Raw genomic sequence first — 20,325 nt, forward strand, 5'->3', positions numbered from 1 at the left:
AAACACTCAACCCAGAAAGTTGATCAAACATGCAAAAAGGGAGAAGAAGTGAGGAGCAGGAACAAATCAATTTTATCTGGGAACAAAACTTCTTACCCTGACATTCCACCCCGATTGGCCATGTGCCCTGGACCTGAGGGCCCAGACAGACCCCTCTCACCACCTGAAAGAGAAGAAAGAGTCTGAAAACACTACTTTATTGGAAGCCTCTGGAAATGTTGGGGGGAAGCTGGACTGTGGAGAGTTCTGGGACTGGCCAAACTTCCCTGGGAGTCCCCCACCCTCACTCATGGGCAGGAGTTAGCTCATACCTAGCCACCTGGCATGCTCCCGGCCTGCTGTGCCTGCGTCTACCATGCCCGGCCAGGCACGCTCCTGGTGCTCTTCTAGCCTCTGACTGTGCTCTGTCCAGTCACGCCCACCCCTGTATCGGCAGGAAAAAAAAGCAGATACACCAGACTCAGTATGCCTCTAGGGGAGGATGTGGTATGGCTCATCACACCCGAGGAAAGTGGGAGAAGATGGAAACATACACTTCTCCAAAGGTACATGCATGGCCACTAAACACATGAGAAGGTGTTCAGCATGGTAACAACACAACCACATGAGCGAGACATTCGAAATGCCCCCCACCATGCCATGACTCTCTCTCTCTTTTTTTTTTAATATATCTTTATTGATTTCAGAGAGAGGAAGGGAGAGGGGAGAGATAGATAGAAACATCAGTGATGAGAGAGAGTCATTGACTGGCTGCCTCCTGCAAGCCCCCAACTGGGGATTGAGCCTGCAACCAGGGCATGCACCCTGACCGGGAATCGAACTGCGATCTCCTGGATCATAGGTGAATGCTCAATTGCTGGGCCATGCCATGACTCTTATCGGACTGGTCCTGGATGGGTAGCTCAGTTGGTTAGAGTGGCGTCCCAATAAGCCAAGGTTGCCGGTTTCATTCCTGGTCAGGGCACATACAAATCAACTAATAAATGCATAAGTACGTGGAAAAATAAATAGATGTTTTTCTCTCTCAAAAAAAAGACAGACACAGTAACAAGTGCTGGTGAGGAAGTGGAGAAACTAGAACCCTCACACATGGTCAGTGGAACTGAAAAACTGAAAATGAGGCAGCCTCCTAGGGGAAAATACAGCAGCAGTTCCTCAAAGGGTTTAACTTAGAGTGACTATGGAACCAGCAATGCCACTCCTAGTTGTCTAGAGAACAACCCTGGCCAGTTTAGCTCAGTGGTTGAGTATTGGCCTGACAACTGAAGGGTCCTAGGTTCACTTCCAGCCATGGACACATACCTCGGTTGCAGGCTCTATTCCGGCCCCAGTTGGGGCAAGTGCAGGAGGCAACCAATTGATGTGTCTCTCTCACATCAATGTTTCTCTCTCTCCCCCTTCTACTCTCTCTGAAAAGCAATGAAAGAATAAATAAGGGAATGTATGTTCACACAAAAACCTGTACATGAATGTTCTTAGCAGCATAATTCATAATAGTCCCCAAGTGGAAATAACCCAAGTGTTCGTCCATCAACTCATGAATGGATACACAAGACGTGGTCCATCCATACCAGGGACCATTACATGACCACGAAAAGGAGCGAAGCAGGAGCATTTGAGATTTTGCTTCCCAGTGTATGTCGTCAGTTTGGCTCAAACTCATAAAAATTAAAAAGGAAAGACAAGAATAAGCCTTGACCAGATAGCTCAGTTGGTTGGAGCGTTGTCCCGATATACCAAAGTTGCAGGTTTGATCTCATCAGGGAACATACCAGGGGCGACCAATGAATGTATACACGTAAGTGGAACAACAAACAGATGTTTTTCTCTCTCTCAAATCAATAATAATAAAAAAATGAAGCACTATCACTTGCTACAACCTGGATGAAACTTGAAATCATGATGCGCAGTGAGAGAAGCCACACATGAAAGGCCACATAGTATGCGACTCTATTTATGTGAAACGTCCAGAACAGGCACATCCAGAAAAATAGAAAGTGGGTTAGTGGTTGCTAGGAGCTGAGGGATGGGGAATGACTGCTGATGGGTACAGGGTATCTTTTTGGGGTGAAAATGTTCTAAATAGATTAAAATCTAAACATCGTCCCAATATGAGGGTATCTGCAGTCACCATGGCTGCCCAGGAACGATAACACCAAGGCTAAGCCTAGAATGACAAGTGCACTGGACACTAGGTTGACTGGTGCTCAGAGGCAAGGAAAAGTAACCCACCAAAGCCCCCAACACCTGTCTTCAGGGGTGAACACAATACTGCTCCCCAAAGTGAGACCCGTTTAAATGTTCAAGGACGGAGTACTAACTAGGTCATTCGGGAAAGCACACTTTGCACTAATCTATTAGACTGGCACCGCAGACTCTGCCTACCACTTGAAACCTCATAAGAGATAAAGTAGAACCTTCTGGTATCCAAGATGCTGGCCTTCAAAATTCCTAGACAACTCTGGGGCGGTGTGTGTGGGTAGGGGGGAGTAAAGCTTCTCTACTGTCCAGGAAAACAAATCTAAGAAAGGCTTCAAGCCCAGCTGGGCGTGGCTCAGCAGTTGAGCATCGACTAGGATCCAGGAGATCAGGGTTCAATTCCCGGTTAGGGCACAATACCCAGGTTGCAGGCTTCATCCCCAGTCGGGGGCCTGCAGGAGGCAGCCAATCTATGACTCTCTCATCATTGATGTTTCTATCTCTCTCTCTCCCTCTCCTTGAAATCAATAAAGATATATTTAAAAAAAGAAGAAAAAAAAAAAAGAAAGGCTTCAGGGATGTCTCCTTCAGCAGGTAGGGGCCCTGTGATGTAGATGTTCAGACCTGGGATGACGCAGGCAGCCTGGCAAGGTGCACACGACCAGTTTACTTTCAAAGGGGTAGGCCTCTGACCAGGGGAAGATGCCCACCCCAGTCGTGGCCCACCCACTAACCTGGGTGGAGGTGGCGGCCCCCGGCCCTCGCTCATCCTCTTGTCTGAGCCGTAGCCTCCCCAGCCATCTCGAGAGTCCCGGCCGTGGCGCTCTGGTGGTCCTCCATGGCCATGGCGGTCATCTGAGTAGTGCTGAAAGGGAGGAGGACAGGGCAACTCTAGCCATGTTACTCCCTACAGGCCTGCACAGGCCCACCTTCTGGAAGGCCTGTCAACCAGTACACGCTGCTGAGGTGGGCCAGGGCATCTTGCCACTCCGAGAGGACCTGCCCAGGCCCGTTCAGAATCTCATTTTACTGGATGCTCTGTTGGTGACCCTGACAATGACACAGGAGCTCCTGGCAGAGCTCTCTGCTTTCTTGAGAACTGAGTGTTCCTGCAGCTCCATCACTGGCATTACACAAAATGCTAGCACATGCCTCTCTGGCCCTGTGAGGTCCACTGAGAAAAGTCACTTAAGAGTCTTCCCCGAAGAACTGGGGCAATCCTCCTTGCTGATGACAGGAGGGCCCCTCCACAGAGCCAGACTTCCTCCTCTGCCATCAATCTATGGAGGTGGCACGGCCCCTTAGTAGCTGACACTAGAGGCAAGTGCTAAAGAAAGGAACTTCAGTGCCTGGCCAATCAGTTCTGTGTTTAGGTACCCAGCACATCTGGGCAGTGACAGAGCTGGTCTACTGTTCTCAGAAAACACACCCCTATTTTAAAAACCGTGATTCTAATGTCTGTCCCCTGCCTTTGTCATGGCAGGCTCCCTTTTTCTCTGAACTGACACCTTATGCATCCTGCACCAGGTGTTAGCAGATTAGAAACACTGGGACCTACCCCAGGGGCACCGGAGACAAAGGGACCCCCTCAAAATATAGGCTAAATAACCCCTTAAAACAGGCTGTTAAGCCCCATTTGGGGTACCGTGGGAATCCCACACTCCTTAGACTCAGAGGCACTCTAACCAAGCAGGCAACAAGAGGTATTTGTAGTTTGTGCTGGATAAAATGAAACAAAAACAAGCCCTATGCATATGAACACAGACTTGACTCATCAGAAAACAAACAATTCTGTGTGCTACTTGTTGGCCATAACACCATGTCCAGAGTCTCCCACCCACCCAGACACAGAGCAGGCAGCCGGTGTTTGGGTGTTACTCACCTGTCCATCTCGCTCTCCCATCACTGACCTTGAGCCCTCCCTCCTGGAAAAAAAAAAATCTAATTCCAACAGCCGCTGATAGTACCATACGACATTTCTGCAGGCCCCACGATTGGGGTACGCATTCTACATGAAAGAACTGATTAAAAAGCAGCTGGCTCAGACCTTTCCCAGGGAGTGGGAGTGAAGTCAGATCCTAAAAAGGTGAGGATATGAATTTTACTGAAATCCCTCGGAGGGAGGGGTCTCAGAAGCAGAGATCCTGAATGAAAACTAGGGCTTCATTTACCTGTGACCTGGTGACAAGAGTCAGGGTAACAGGGAAACTTAACCTTTGGTTTGGCCCAACATACGTGCCAACTCCAGCCACAATGAATTAAATGAGTGGCTTTTTAGCTACCTTTCCCTGTTCTCTCTTCCCTTACAGAGCTAATGAATGGTGAAATGGCTCCAGGATATGCAACCCAAGGGAGCCCAATGAGATTTCTCCCAAAGAGAGAACTCTTTAACAGGAAAAGTGAGGGCTGTCTTTCTAATCAAGTAGATACAGCCCTCATTAAACAAGGCACTGGCAAATAAAAAAGAATACTGGCCAAAAAACCCATCCTGACCTTCAAAACACAAACAAGGCCCACTGAGAACTGTCCCACATTCTTTGGTCAGTTCTTTGTAGTTCGCTGGCACAGAAACCTACACTAGCCAGTAAACCCCACAGACGTGGACTCCTGCTTACTTTGCTTTCACTGGCTTAGGCAGGTCACACCTCTTCTAAAAACTGCTTCCTCATCTATGTATATTAACAAAGCCCTGTGGATCCAGGGGGGTTGGTGCTGATGGCAGGGACAGGGAGGAATCTCTAGGGAGGTGTGAAACCCAGAGCCTGGGCCACCCACAAGAGAGCTGAGTGTTGGGGAATGCTGAGGCTCAGGTCCTGCCCAGAGTCCCACCTGTCCTATCTGTGCAAAGGACAGTGGGTGAAATGAGCTCTGAGGGACTTTCTTGCCAGACAAGTCGCAGACGCTATAAGTAACCACAGATTCCAACACCTTGCTCAAGGCCTACATTTCTAAATCCCACGTGCAGCTGGTCAAAGTCTACCCACTAGGACTCTCACAAGTAAATCAGATATTAAGAGAACAAATGGAGACCTGTCCCTGCTGCAAGAAGGGGGTGGGGCACTGACCTGTCGACAGCATGGTCCTGGTACTGGCCTCGGTCTCGATGGTCAAAGTCGTGGAAGCGGTGATCGTACCGAGGGAAATCGGGGCGGTACCTGTCCTCCAGGGCCACGCGTTTTCCTTCTGGCCAATAGGCATCATCTCGTCTATTGTGAAAAGAATGTAGATTTTATAATGAAAGAAAATGAAGGAAAAAAGGAAGGGAGTTGAAGTAGGGAGGGGAGCTCTCTCTCCAGACCCAGTATCATTTAAAATGTCCTGCAGGGCTAATCTCTAAACATTCAATCATTATCGCTTTGATTTAATAAATTAATATCCCCCAAACTGCCAAGAGGCATATGACTATTCTCATCTGACAGTCCTGAGAAACCAGATTCCTGTGAACTAATTGTGTCATGAGGCTGTTAATACCTGAGCTCAAATGCAAGTGAAATACAGTATTTGATTCTTCAGGACTGGTACCCCAAGGTGCCACATTTTCACCTTCCCATCTTCTATGATAACCTGAACCTCCCCCTGAGATTTTTGCAAAAAGCAAAGGGAATTAAAGCTGGTGATAGTGAATTACATATAGCTTAGGACAGCATCCAATTATCTTCTTCCTGATTTTTACCGGACAACTAGGCTCATGGGTGGTGAGGTAATGGGTGACTGTCAATTAAGCCACTCAGAGAAGCTAGAGACCAATAAGCCTACTTTTTAAACAGAAGGCAATGAATGTCCTTTTCCACAATGGCGACTCTGTGCCTCTCCCCCTACAAGGACATGAGATGGAGTGGTGACTGTGGCCAATGTGGACCTAATGCATGCTTGGTCATCTCCTGCAACAGCACTTGAAGGGTGCTTATGCTCCACCAGAAATCACAGTGCAAATAATAGCACAGCCTAAGCCAAAGCATCACAAATGCTTCAGCATTGGAACTATCAAGATTCTCTAAGGAACTCAGTTGGGGAAAAAAGGTGTATAACCATTAGATGGTAACATTAAACTTCACACACTCAAGGTGGTGGAGGCAGTGAGTTCTGAATAGGCGTCCAAATTCCATGTTAAACAGCCCCAATTCTCCAAAATTCAGATGGACAGGAGCAGGAGCAGCTACTGGAATGGGAGGAGAGGCAACATCTCTAGGCCACAGGTGGCTGGATCCTTACCTCCCATCATCATGGGGCCTCCGGAGCCCCTGCCGCCGCTCCTGCTCATAGCGTAGCTGCTCCTGCTGACGCCGCAGCTCCTCACGCTCACGGTGAATGCGCTCCTGCTCCTTCCTGCGCTCTCGCTCTACTCGCATGCGCTCTCGTTCCAGCCGCTCCCGCTCCATGCGCTCCCGCTCCAGAAGGTGACGCTGGCATTCAAGCTCCAGGCGCTCCCGCTGCAGCCGTGCCTTCTCCTTCCAGGCCTCCAGTCGCTGCTCCCGTTCCCGCTGCTCCCGCTCTCTGAGGGGACACAGCAAGGTCACTCTGACTTCCTGCTGTGAAGGTACTTGGCCACCAAAGAACTGCCCTCCAAAGAGGCCTGGAACCTCCACCTGGCCATTCTGGGTTTCTTGGACAGTCACTAGCTTGGGCCCCAGGCTATAAGGCGGAAGGTGTTCACTCACTTCCACTAAGTTGTTTGAAACAGCCAGAAGCCCCAATGTCTAAACTTTCCCTTTCTCAATAAAGCAAAGCCGGAGGTGGGCTGGGAGGGAGCAAGCGACACCAGGGAGACACAAAGCCTCAGGTCTAGACCAGGAGGGCTTGGTTCAAAGGCACCCAAATGAAGCTACAGGTCAGTAAGGGGGAGAAAAATAAGAAAAGCAAAGGGTATGCACTGCTGTGCATACAGAGAAAACGCTTAAGAAGAAATTATAGTAGCTTCCCTAAGGGTGAAGGCCACTCCGTTGTAGGTTAATGCTGTACAACCAAGCTGTCTCCTTTTCACATCTTCCCTCTAAAAAGGCTGTATTTTTAAATGAGTGCCATTTTGAACATACCAAAGAAGGTGTGGGGACAGAATAAGGCTAGTGAGGTGATTGTATGCTGGCCTGGCACCAGCAGATGGGGCCAAGGTCTCATGTCCTGGGCCACTGCATGCTAGGAGCTGAGCAAACTGTGACCACCCCTCTGTGTCTAAGAAGAGGACATGCTGTCGCTTCTCACACTCTCCACCAGTGACAGGAAACCAAGCATGAGCCAGTAGGAAGCAAAAGATCTCTGAATGGGATCAAAAAGCTTCTCAATGTGCTTTTATTTTCTGAAGCAACCTAGGCAGGAGCTGAAATAACAGGACTTCAGAAAAAAGGCAAATGTAGCCTAACTTTGGAAGTCTATGTGTAATCTGCTTTAGCTCAAGAAAGTTCCCCAGCTAGGCCGTCATGGCACAGCTGGTGAGCATTAACCTATGATCCAGGAGATCACGGTTCGATTCCCGGTCAGGGCACATGTCTCGGTTTCCGGCTCAATCCCCAGTAGGGGGTATGCAGGAGGCAGCCAATCAGTGACTCTCATCATTTATGTTTCTCTCTCTCTCTCTCTCCCTCTCTCTGAAATCCATAAAGATATATGTAAAAAAAAAAAAAGTTCCCCAAACACCATGATGTAAAGTTTTTGTTTCGTGGAACAATGGAAGGAAATGACAAGGGGGCTCTACATGTCCTGACACAATATGGCAGAACACAAAAGTGGAAATGACAAGCTTACTTCAATAAACTATCTTTTTAACAAAAGGTGAGAGTGGTAAAGAACATCACTGTGTAACCACTGCTGCCTGAAAAGGCCATGAAATGCAGGCACCCGAGGGGTGAAGAGGCCACTCCTATGATAACATCTCCAATAAAGCTGACACATTCCTTGGTTCATTTTTAAAAAATCTTACCTATGGCCTGGCCAGGTGTGGCTCAGCAGTTGAGCATCAACCTAGGATCCAGGAGATAGTGGTTTGATTCCTGGTCAGGGCACATGCCCGGGTTGCGGGCTCAATCCCCAGTTGGGGGCATGCAGGAGGCAGCCGATCAATGACGGCTCTCTCATCATTGATGTTTCTATCTCCCTCTCTCCCTTTCCCTCCCTGTCTCTGAAATCAATAAAGATATATTTTTTTAAAAAATTCTTACTTATATAGGTTTCTGGAGGGAAGACTGAGGCCTTAACACTTGGGACCCTTTCATCAAAGCCATCCCTGGGTAAGCTTGCTCCATGGGCCAGAGGAAATGCTCAGCAGAAATGGGCTTTTGATGGTGGGGTGGTAAACACACATGCAATATACAGATGATATATTGTAGACTTGTATACCTGAAACCTGTATAATTTTATAAACCAATGGTACCCCAATGAATTCAATTTAAAAAAAATGGGAGGCTTTTGATGAATATCATGCCATCCATGATGGGCCTTTTGGCCCCAGAGGAAACACACAAGGTGGCCTGTGAGCCCAGGCCACAAAGGAGATTCGCTTGGGGAAAAAGGACAACCATCCTCAGAGGAGACCAGCAAAACCCGCAGCCTGGCGCAGCCCCACTCACCGCCGCCTCTCAGACTCTCGGATTTCCCGCTCCCACTGCCTCTGGCGCTCTCGCTCCCTTTGCTCTTTGATTTTGTCAAACGACAAGATGTCTCTCTTCTCTTTGCTTTCTGATTTGCGATCCTGACTCTTGGAGCTCTGTTTACCAAAATTGGTTTAATGTCAGAAAAATGATCACAAATGTACAATGAAAGTTAAATATGCATTATCTGGATTAAACTAAGATCTTCTGTCACATTCAGGTTACTTGGAGGCCCAGTACAGGCCACTTCACTCCACATCTGAGTCACACTGTTCATCCTATAGTCTGGCTTTAATTTTTTTTAAAATTGACTTGAGAGAGAGGAAGAGAGAGGAAAAGAGAGAGAGAAAGAGAGAGAGAGAAACATCGATTTGTTGTTCCACTTATTTATGCATTCACTGATTTGATTCTTGTGTGTGCCCTGACTAGGGATCAAACCCACAACTTTAGCGTACCTGGACAATGCTCTAACCAACTGACCTACCCTGCCAAGGCCCTATTGCTTGGCTTTTAAACGTTGTAAACCAAGGGTATTAAGGGAAGAGAAAAGATGGGATGGAACCTCAGAAAACCTACAGGCAGTTTTTCTAGTATAGCAGAGCCATGGGGCATGTGTACCTGATGCTACGAGGCCCCTTCATTCACCGGGGAGCAGCTGTCAAGCCAACTGTTTGGACAGGTGAATGGGGGACTGCACCTTTCAATTCTCAAGTGCTAGGTCAGGGCTCAGACATGTAGCCTTGAAATAGAACAAGCTAAGGTATTGTACTGTAAAGCTCATTTCCAATGAGATAGGAAAGATTAATGGGTGACTTGCCTGCTATTCCATTTCTGGCATAAGGTAGGAAATATTGATGGCCAACTCCCATCTTTGAGGCTCTCAGACACTGAGACACCCAAACTGGCCAGGAATCAGACTCTCCCAGGAAACTTTTATACAGCCCAAAACCCAGGGCCTCCTGCAGACCCCATGGGAAAGGGTTTAGGCTATCACATTTTTAAAAAACTGCTCTGTCCTGTGTGGCTCAGTTGATTGAGCATCGCCTTGTGCACTAAAAAGTTGTGCTGGTTCAATTCGTGGTCAGGGCACATGCCCAGGTTGCGGACTCAATCCCTGGTGGGGATGTGTGGGAGGCAGCTGATAAGATATTTCGTTCTCACATCAATGTTTCTCTGTTCTTCTCCCTTCCTTTCTCTCTAAAAACCAATTAAAAATCTTAAAAAAAAAAAGCTGCTCAGCTTAATTTAATTAGCTCACATAGGGGGGTAAGAAAAATCAGACAGATAAAGCAACCTGAAATAAAAATGGTCAAAGATTAAGACCAGATATCCTACTAAAAAAAAGATCGGGGGGGGGGAAGAGGGACCTACAGATAGAAGACAGATGCACAATTCAGAACATTGCAGGATACCCTTGACCTGTGAGACGGGCAGAGTTTAAAATGTGATCACACACCCTGCAGGTTGGAGTGAAGAGGGACAGCCATCCTAAGTTTCAGGGGGAGGCTACATGGCCCTGAAGTCCCCGAATTGGGCTTCTGGGTTCACAAGGCCTCACCACTTACTGGTGGCCCAGCACAACCTCTGCACCCCATGCATGTCAACGTCCTCCATAACTTTCTTAAAGGCACCTGATGACATCTACCGCAAAGAATCACACACACACACACCTTTGGGCCTGGCAGCCCCACTGACTGGTGGTTACAAGTCTGCTAAGAGGCAGGCACAGAAGTTTTTAACAGCGGACATGTCCATCTACATTGGTGATTAAATGTCCTAGCACTGCACACACACTGTACACCAATGTTAACATCACCTTTCTGGCTTTGATATTGTGCTACAGTGACAAGAAATAAAAAAACTGGGCAAAACTGGACAAACTGGGTGATGGACACATGGGATCTCTGTATACTCTTTTTTTTTTTAATCCTCATCCGAGGATATTTTTTTCCATCGATTTTCCTGGGGGGGGGGGGCGCGCGCACACACATGACATCAATGGGCTGCCTCCCGCGCGCCCTGACTGGGGCCAAGCCTGCAACTGAGGTATGTGCCCTTGGCCGGAATCGAACCTGCAGGTCCTTCAGTCTGCAGGCCAATGCTCTAACCAATGAGCCAAACCAGCTAGGGCCTCTGTCCTATTCTTTACAGCTTCCAGTGAATCTATAATTACTTCAAAATTAAATCTAAATTAGGAAGTAGAACTGTATGTATCAGTATATAAAGCTCTCCAAGACATATAATGTACAAAAGGTGTCCAAGAGCAAGTTAGAGTAACCCCATCAGTGGTGGTGTTTCAGAGCATCTGTGAGTCTGTTGTGTGTGCAACATGTGAGAGAAGTGTGAGGAAGCCATGCAGAAGAAAAGAGGCTTCCTGAGCGCTTGGGTTGTGCCTTCCTATATTATCTGAATGCTATAATCACACTTGCATCACTACTACTTTTTTTTTTTTTTAACATCAGTTGCCCGGGTGGTAAGTTTATGGGTCTTTTTTGTTTTCATCTCTACATTTCTCTATTTTATGACTTTCATGCAGTCCCTAGGAAAAATAGTATTAGGAACTGCTCTTTATAGAATCCATATGTTAATTTAAAACTTAAGTTGCAACAACACAAAGTGTTCTGGGGTGAATCATAAAAAAGTGTATTCACTGAAAAAGTGATGTTCTTTTCATTAACACATTAGCTAGAACCTTCATCTGGGAAGCAAAGGGTTTGTTTTCCAGAGCAGAAGAGCAAAATGAGAAGCCCTTAGCTTGTCCAGCTGTGTGCACAAGTTAATAAGCAATGAGCTTGTCTGATGACAGTCAGTTTTAGGGTGGACTCTACTTTTCTTTTTGGTTAATTGAATAGAAGACTAGAAAATCAACTAAAGAAAATAAATAAACTGCTTTTAGATTAGCCAAAGAGTAGAAGCTGCCTCAGACTTGGAAAGTCTGGGTCTTGTCCTTCCTTGGGAATCAGTTCTCCTAGAAGATGGTGTAACCTGACAAAGAATCAGAGAAGAGCGAACACATTTCTGGAAAGGAAACATGGGTAACTATTGTTCTGAAATAAGTTCTATAACCTAACTTAATTGCTGTACATATAATCTAAAGAGTTAACAATATGCTTCCTGAGGACTTCAGAGAACTCTTAAAATTTTAAAGGCCAAACAATGTTGTTTTCATAAGCAAATCAAAGTATCAAAAATGGCTGGACTTAAAATGGCAGAAGCAATACTCACTCTTTCTTTTGACCTGCTTGTGGTTTTCACACTAATGACAGGCTCTCCTTTTGATTTATCCATTACGACCGTCCGTTCCATTCCTCTGCTTCCTTCAGGAAAAAAAACAGCAATCTGTGAAAACATGCTGATGCACACAAACCAGCTGGGGCTCTTGCATCTCTGTCAAGTGACTGAGATTAGAGTGTCAGCCTGTGCACCAAAGGGTCTTGGGTTTGATTCTTGGTCATGCTCACGTACCTGGGTTGTGGGTTTGCTCCCCACCCCCGGTCAGAGCACATGTGGAAGGCAACCAAACGATGTATCTCTCTCACATTGATGTCTGTCTCTCTCTTTCCCTCCCCCCCTCTTCCCTCCCTCCCATTCTCTCTAAAAGCCAATGGAAAAAATATCCTCTGGTGAGAATTAACAAAAAAGCAGCACTAACAATATGGACACACTGGGTGGAAAACGGCTGGCAGACCCAAACAGGTCTTTGCTCATCTAGAATGCAGCAGCTGTGATTTGCTTACATCTTACAACTTAAATTTGAGTCAAAGTGCATTCTGCAATGTGTGCACAAACACATCCCGCCTGTATGTTTCCTGCCTCACACTCAATCCTAGTGGCTCCAGGATAACCAATTTCAATCTTTATTCCTCCCACACATTGTGGAATGCTCTGCAAAACCCAGGCTCTTGTACTCTGAATCAGACACTGCTGGCTCCCAGGGAGCCCCTCTCCACCCCCATGAATGCACTTCCCTTCATCCGTCTTCAGCAATAAAGGCTCCACGTCAATTCCTCCTCTCCCTAAGACGATAAGCAGGCTCTAACTGCTGGAACAACCACTGATTTAGAGAAATTTGCAATACTTGAAGAACATTTTAGAAACACGTTCCTCATGAGACTGCTGGCAAATTACTCCAATGATTAAGATCTAACTTGTAATGTGCTGCACCAAATCCCACTGCTCCAGATGGTCAGGTTTTGTTTCTGGTTTTCTTTTTTGAAAGGGGGAGGAGATGGGCTTTTTTTGGCTACAAAATATTCTCTGGAGCCTCAGGCAAACCTGAAGGTGCAGAGCACAGGGAATTTTTATAAAATGACAACAGAAGTGACACACTCCTGCTCCACCAGCTATACATGTCGTGAGGTTTTTGTTTTCTCTATGCTTTTTATTTGATATGGCTTTAACGTACATGCAGTAAAAATGGGATTACACATCTACAGAATTGCACTGAATTAGTCACAAGAACTAGGACATACCCCTCTGGCAAATCCCACACTCTTTTCTGCTAAAGACTCTGGTCACTGACCAGAATATCCCTGGATTCCTGCTGTCGTGTAAAAACTCCTTTAAGCCACCTCATCACCCAAGGCTTTGTTGCTTTAATGACTTCCTATAAGCAGCAAAACTCAGCAAAGTCACCAAAAAGCTCGCTCTACTTATTTGATCTACGATGCCCACCAGCCCACTCTGACCGGCTCTTCCCCCCTCATGAACACTTAGACTCTAATCACCTGATTTGGTGACTCTGGACCGATTTGTAGCTCCTGGTTTCAGCTCGTCTTCATCTTTTTCTTCCTTTTTAATGTCCTCAGGCTTTTTCCCCTCTTTTTTCTCAATCTTCTCTTCCTTCTTAATTACGGTTCTATGTAAAAACATGGTTATGAAACTTGAGTTCCTGAGACACTAACAGGAGCAGTTTGCTCACTCAGACTGCCACACACACAAAAACCCAGCCCAGTAGCAAGTGGATGGGGAGAATTACTTAAAAACTGTGGTAATAATCCCCTTTAGACACAGCTCCTATTCCCACTTAAGTTATCTGCTACATCTCAAAATATGCAGGATAGAACTGCAGGCTCATGAGGATGTTGTTCCAAAATGCTAGATGCACTCATATATATGACAGGCATGCAAGTAGACAGGATGGAACAATGCTTGTGAAAAACTAATTTTAAATGTCTCATTTTGTATGTGTAGAATATTAAGTTTTGTGGGAAAAATATATTTTCCCCAAATAGGTATAGTACAACAGAATAGAGGTACGGTATGAGGATTGGACTGACCGTTCCTGCAGCATGAAGCAGTGTGTCATCTACCCACCAACACTCAGCACCTGATAATTTCTGCATACTCTGAGGAGTTAAAATGCTGTTATATGCCAGCAAATATGGAAACTGTAACATTTCAAACAAAGGCAGTTTTATTCTAAGTAGTGAAATAAATCATTGTTGCCATTTAAGTTTGTCTCTCATATTTCCTAATGCTGTTAGTCTCAGGCAATTAATTCTAGCCATTAAATGCCTACCATGTGCCAAGGTACAGGACAGAAAGGCCAGGTCCCACTGGGTTCTCTAACCAGTGCTTCCTGCCCTTCTCTTCCCTATGACCTGAGCAGAGTTCACATTGACAGAAGAAACCTCTCCCAGCTCACTCTTCCCCCCTCCTAAACTTCCACAGCATAGTCTTTAAATTAATATTAAGAAAAACTTTTAACTTAAAAATATTTTAAATGTAAGTACATACCATGACCATTAATGGTGTGTACCACTGACAATTGTAAATGTTTTTAACATACTAGTTTCCCTTAAATAAAACAAAACAATACTATAGATGCAGTAAATGTCACAGACATGCTTGTCCCATCCCCAACAACCACCACACATGGTGCCATAACTGTTGATCACTTGGCCCCACCTCTCAAACCTTTACAGACACTTTCACAAAACCCTGACGATCTTCAGGGATATTTTATCACATTTCTGGAGACTGACATACGGGGATGGCCTTTGATATGTTGCTCTTTAGCACTTTTCACCTAATGCTTTAAAGCAGCAATTTTCAGCCCTTCTGTGGCACTCTAAAAAATATGTTTTTTGCCAATTGGATTAAAGAAGAAAAAAAAAGGTATGATTTTGATTCATTCACACCAGATGCATATTGTTGAGTTGGCTGTTGGTCTTTTTATTTTTTAATCATCACCAGAGGATATTTTTTTCCATTGATTTTTTTTTTTAGAGAGTGGAAGTAGGGGGGAGGGGGAGGGAGAGGGAGAGAAAGAGAGAGAGGGTGAGGGAGGGAGAGAGGGGAGAAGGGGAGAGGGGGAGAGAGAAACAGACAGACAGACAGACAGACATCGATGTGAGAGAGACACATCGATTGGTTGCTTCCTGCACGCGCCCCAGGGGCTGGGGATGGAGCCTGCAATCAAGGTATGTCCCCTTGACTGGGAACAGAACCTGAGACCCTTCCATCTGTGGGCTGACGTTCTAACCACTGAGCCAAACTGGTCAGGTCGCTGCTGTCACTTTTTTTAATTTTGAGGACAATCTAAGGGAAAAGAGGTCGGTGCCCCTTACTAAATAGTCAGGTATTGCATGTTTTAAAAATTCTTGTAGCACACTGGTTGAAAATCGCTACTTTAAAGGTTGCCTGTGTGGATATATACAGATCTGGTTCCTTTCAGTTGCTACACAACAGTCCACAGTTATTTACCATTTCCCTTCTTATAGACTAGAGATTGCTTCCAGTGACCATATATGACTGCAAATAAAGCCACATGAATCATCTCTGATGTGTCTCTTTCACTATGCTGCAGTGGTGTTTCCTTCCTCCAAGGAGACCTGAAAAATGTTGAGACAGGAGACTCCTCCCTACTTGTTCTGTACTCACATGACACCTCCTAGATACAAAAAACTTGTCAGTAACACTAAAAAGCAATTTCTAAAAACAAACAAAAAAACACACACAAAAAAACAAAAACAAATGCATGTAGGAAAATAGGCTGGAGGGATATATACAAAAAAGTGTTCCCACCAGGTACTGGTATTATGCCTGACTTCAGTGTGTGCTTTCTAAATGGCAATTGCAGAAAAACCACTATTCATCCACGATAGCCAAAACAAGCCACCTCTGTGAACAAGCTTCTCTATTTCACTTAGGCTGACGACTAAGCCTAGAAATTCTTAAAATGAAAGGTTAATAAAGGTATTCATTTGAAGGAAAGAAATAAGGTTAAAAACAAATTTTAAAGCTTTCAACCTCCTACGGCAAACCACTTGAAGGCAGTTTGGTTTTAAACATCTTAAGCTCATCACCCAGTTAAGTGCCTATATGTTGCCCTTGCTGCTTGCTAGTTGAGCGTGTGACCTTCGGTTGGCACGTCCCCTTTCTGAGCCAGTTCCCTCTTCTATCTACACAGAGCACAGACTTCACAGGACTCTTCCAGAGGCTAAGGGACCACTCCCTGACATGTTAATTGATTATTATCCCCTTCCTTTTTGCCATAAACACATCTCACTTTTGTGATTCAAAAAAATGAACGCATGAAAAGTATCTCAAGACACTAAGAAAACCAAAAACTCTCAACAGCTTCCCATATTCTAACAATAGATACTTTTAGCACTGCTAATAGATGTGTCCCCTTTTCGAGAAGTTGCTGATAAAATTGTGGGTTTCACTTCTAAGTACACGAAGGCTCACCTGACAGCCATTTCTCATGGGTCTATAATTTCCAACTTGGTCAAAATGAAGACCAGCAATTACACCATTTAAAACCAAGTCCAACTTATGAGTATTGATGTCCACAGCCATGTTTACTCAACTATAAATTTTCCTACGCAAAAAACAACAGCAAAATAGACCTGTGAAACTAACAGGTTCTCAGCAAAGGGTTCAAGTTTTTACAGTGTGAGTGGACCTGGAAGTGGAAATAAATTGTGTTGTCAATATAAACTTAACACATACACAGTGTTCTGAAAATAGCACTGTTATCAAGCACATCACCAATATCTACCCTTCCCCAAAGATAAGCCTATGGTTTTATAAAAGTATAAATAAGCAATGCCTACTCTGAAAGATTTGTCCCTATTTCTGTCTTGATTAAAGCTACAAATCACCTCCTTTATAAAAATAGTATCTCAGACCTGTAGTCCCCAAATTACTACGCCAAGGTACCCCCCCCCCAAGGTACCATGGTGAACTCACAGGTATTCTGGGATATTTCAAGTTTTTGAGGGAAACACAGCAATACCTGACAATTGTCAGACGCTGCACAAACTACTAGCTTAAGGTTGTTCAATATTCAATCAGCTTACATCCTTTTGGATAAGGCTGTATCTTTGCAAAGCTGGGTTTTTGCAGTTCCTGGGATAAAAAGCAAGATGCACATGAAAATCAACCTGGACCATGAAACGATTCAAAGGTTTCAGAGGCTGTGCAAGTACCAAGGATGTTCAGAATAAAAAGGAAATGTTATTCATTCGTTTTGTGTTACTTTTGTCAACAAGCTACTAGGTTGTTTGGACGTAAATACTTATTAACGACCATCTGAATCCACTTTGTAAGGTTACTTCAATGAATATCTGCTGAAAGCTGAATACTGAAGTGGCAGCAAGACGCAAATATCACCTGCGATGTAAATGAAAAGCTAGTGAGGCTGTCTATGCAAAGGACACATGCTTGTTTCATGAGTGACCCTGCGGCTGCCACCTGCCCTCCTCCCAGCCATCATCCCAAGAGAAAGCTTTTAAAAAAATCACTTTACTTTTCAATTTTGATCTCCACAGAATGATGTCTGTCAACACCAGATACTTTTTCCTTCTTCACTTCACACTCCTTTCTGTCAGAGAGCTTTTTCCCAGCTGGTTCATTTTTGGCCTAAAATATAACACAAGACAGAAATGGCTCACGGACCAGGCCTTCCCCCATGTGAAGTTCTTGAGTTAGAACAGGCAAGGGCTGCCTCACCTTTTCTACAGAGATCATTCTCCCATGAAGCTCAGTTCTGTGGAGATGGCTGATACACTTCGTAGCCTCATCGGATGTCGACATGGTGACAAAGCCATAGCACCGAGCCCCAGGACTGCGAGCATTGGTCACCACTTTGGCCCCGACAACCTTCACAGGAAAGGGCACTCTTATTTTCTCATACAAATAATCACACAACGTAAAACATTATTAGCAGTTAACTAATCATCAAAATCATTTCCACTAGACATTCTGGTATCTTTCATCTGACTACCCATATAAAATGTTCCCATTCAAACATTACCCAAAATCATGGTTAATGATAAAAAACAACAACCCTCTGTCCTTATGTCTAGTGGCACTTTGAATCTTTCATGCCATGATACTGCAGCATGGTCAAGAGGATTTTAAGGAAAACTGAGACAGTCTCCGTGACCATAGCTAAATAAAGCAAGCATAAGTAACCTGGAAAAAAAACACCTTATTTCTACTAGTTTTTCCTCCTCTAGGATTTGTCAGTTCTTCATAGTTATTAAAATGGTTCTGCCAGCTGGCATGGCTCAGCAGTTGAGCACCGATTGACCTATGATTCAGATCGTGGTTCAATTCCTGGTTAGGGCATTCTCCAGGCTGTGGGCTCAATCCTAAGTGGGGGTCATGCAGGAAGCAGCCAGTCAATGACTCTCTCATCACTGATGTTTCTCTCTCCCTCTTTCTGAAATCTATATATACATATATTTTAAAAGTGGTTCTAAACTATCCTGACCTATCAAAACACAATTGCTTTTGATACAAGATCAGCTTTCAGTGACAAAAACAAACAGATAAAGCTAAAGACAGTTAAACTTCACTAACCACAACTTGTTAATTAATTAAAACCCCTTCCCCCTCGGATTATTTTCTTCAATTCTACTCTATGGAGAGCTGAGGTGATACCTATTCAGAAATGTACCCCAATCTATGTGGACCAAGGCTAAGAAGACCCCTGACACAGATGCAGAGCAAACTTCCAATTCCAGCCAGCATGGAGAACCAAGCATTAACCCTCCTGTTGCCTGAAACTAAAAAATGGGAGGAAATGTAGTCAGCACGGGTTTTCAGACACCAGACATCAGGCTGCCCAGGATGGTGACACCTGCAAGAGTGGAAACACACGAGGTAGTCCTATGGTTGCCCTTTCTTATTGCCTACAGGTTCCAGGCCATGGGCAGGGAGGAGGAACTGAGGGGCCTGGTATCCCTGAGGTGAGCAGATGTAAGAGTCTAAGATCAAAGCAGTGAGCAATCATGGTACCACAGAGAGCCATGTAAAGACGGCTGCAGAGAGCTGCATAAGGTCCCCCCCTAGTGCATGTGTGTGAGAAAACCACCAAGGCTGGAGAGATGACCACCTGTAGAAGTAGATGGAACAATCCCTGGGGCTCACTCAGAATGAATCCAATGGCTGAGTAGGAAAGCCTGTAATTCATGGGCATTGAGCTGAGTGCTCAGAAGGGTGTTGCCCCAGGAGTGGATGAAGCTAGCCCTGAGTTCTGGCCTGATTAATGATGCTTAACAACAAGCCTCAGAAGGTGCAAGTGACTGAACTGTGCCCCAGCAAAAGCTCAAAGACATTTGCAGGGACCCAAGAATAACTAGCTCACAAGGTAAAAGTCACAATGCCTGGCATCTAATAAAAAATAATTGAGTTAGCCAAGAAGCAAGAAGTCCAATTCTAATGAAGACAACAAACCAATAAGATCAGACTCAGAAATGACACAATGCCAGAATTAGTTGGCAAGGATGCTAAGCACTTGTTTTAGCTATATTCTAAATATTCAAGAAGGTGAAGGAACGACGGAGCATGTCAGGTAAACACATGGACGATATTTAAAAATACCCAAACTTCTGAGATGAAAAATATATTACATGGGGTTGACAACAGACACTGTAGAAAAAAAGATTAGGGAACTTGAAGACATAGTAAGAGAATCTATTCAAAATGAAATGGAGAAAGAAGACAGACAATACAAAAGAAATCAAAGCAATACTGACTTGTAGGGCAACGTGTGGAATCCTCAAAGGCAAGAAGTGCAGGGAAAAAATAACAAACAAAATCAACACATCACCAGCAAAGTGCTCCAAACCAGTGATAAAGAGAAAATCTTAAAGGCAGCCAGAGGAAGAAAAGCCACACGTGCGCCAAGAATAAAGATGAGAAGCACAGCCAACTGGTCGGAAACAACATGAGCCATAAGGCAGCGAAGCAGCTTTGCCGCCTGGAAGAAAATCAACCAATTTGGAATTCCACATCAAGTGAAAACAGCCTGCAAAATAAAGGCAAAAGAATGACTTGCAGCCCTGGCTGGTGTGGCTCAGTTGGTTGAATGTCGTCCCATGCACCAAGAGGTCACCAGTTCAATTGTCGGGGCCCAGGTTGCGGCCTCCATACCCAGTGGAGGCGGGAATGCAGGAAGCAGTCGATTGATGTTTCCCTCTCTCTCTCCCCCCCTAAAAACAAAAACAAACCACAAAAAGGAAAACTTGCAGATATACAAATTCTTCCTTGGCAACCCTGCCCTAATGTTCAAGGAGGGAGGAGAATG

The 20,325-nt window shown here is 45.0% G+C and overlaps 1 protein-coding gene across 1 annotated transcript in view; it reads right to left on the bottom strand.

Annotated features, from left to right (window-relative positions):
* Positions 1-20,325, bottom strand: part of SAFB2 (scaffold attachment factor B2) — a 34,325-nt gene that overhangs the window by 593 nt on the left and 13,407 nt on the right. Inside the window, exons 10-20 of the mRNA XM_081134200.1 lie at positions 17,742-17,891; positions 17,539-17,651; positions 13,508-13,638; positions 12,006-12,097; positions 8,760-8,896; positions 6,412-6,693; positions 5,265-5,405; positions 4,082-4,124; positions 2,934-3,064; positions 312-424; positions 97-163 (exon numbers count right to left, since the gene is read on the bottom strand). Coding sequence (XP_080990326.1) covers positions 97-163; positions 312-424; positions 2,934-3,064; positions 4,082-4,124; positions 5,265-5,405; positions 6,412-6,693; positions 8,760-8,896; positions 12,006-12,097; positions 13,508-13,638; positions 17,539-17,651; positions 17,742-17,891 — 1,400 coding nt within the window. The remainder of the gene's footprint in view (positions 1-96; positions 164-311; positions 425-2,933; positions 3,065-4,081; positions 4,125-5,264; positions 5,406-6,411; positions 6,694-8,759; positions 8,897-12,005; positions 12,098-13,507; positions 13,639-17,538; positions 17,652-17,741; positions 17,892-20,325) is intronic.

The sequence above is a fragment of the Miniopterus schreibersii genome (assembly GCF_964146895.1).
Source record: "Miniopterus schreibersii genome assembly, chromosome: 4".
In the NCBI taxonomy this organism is placed as follows: domain Eukaryota; kingdom Metazoa; phylum Chordata; class Mammalia; order Chiroptera; family Miniopteridae; genus Miniopterus; species Miniopterus schreibersii.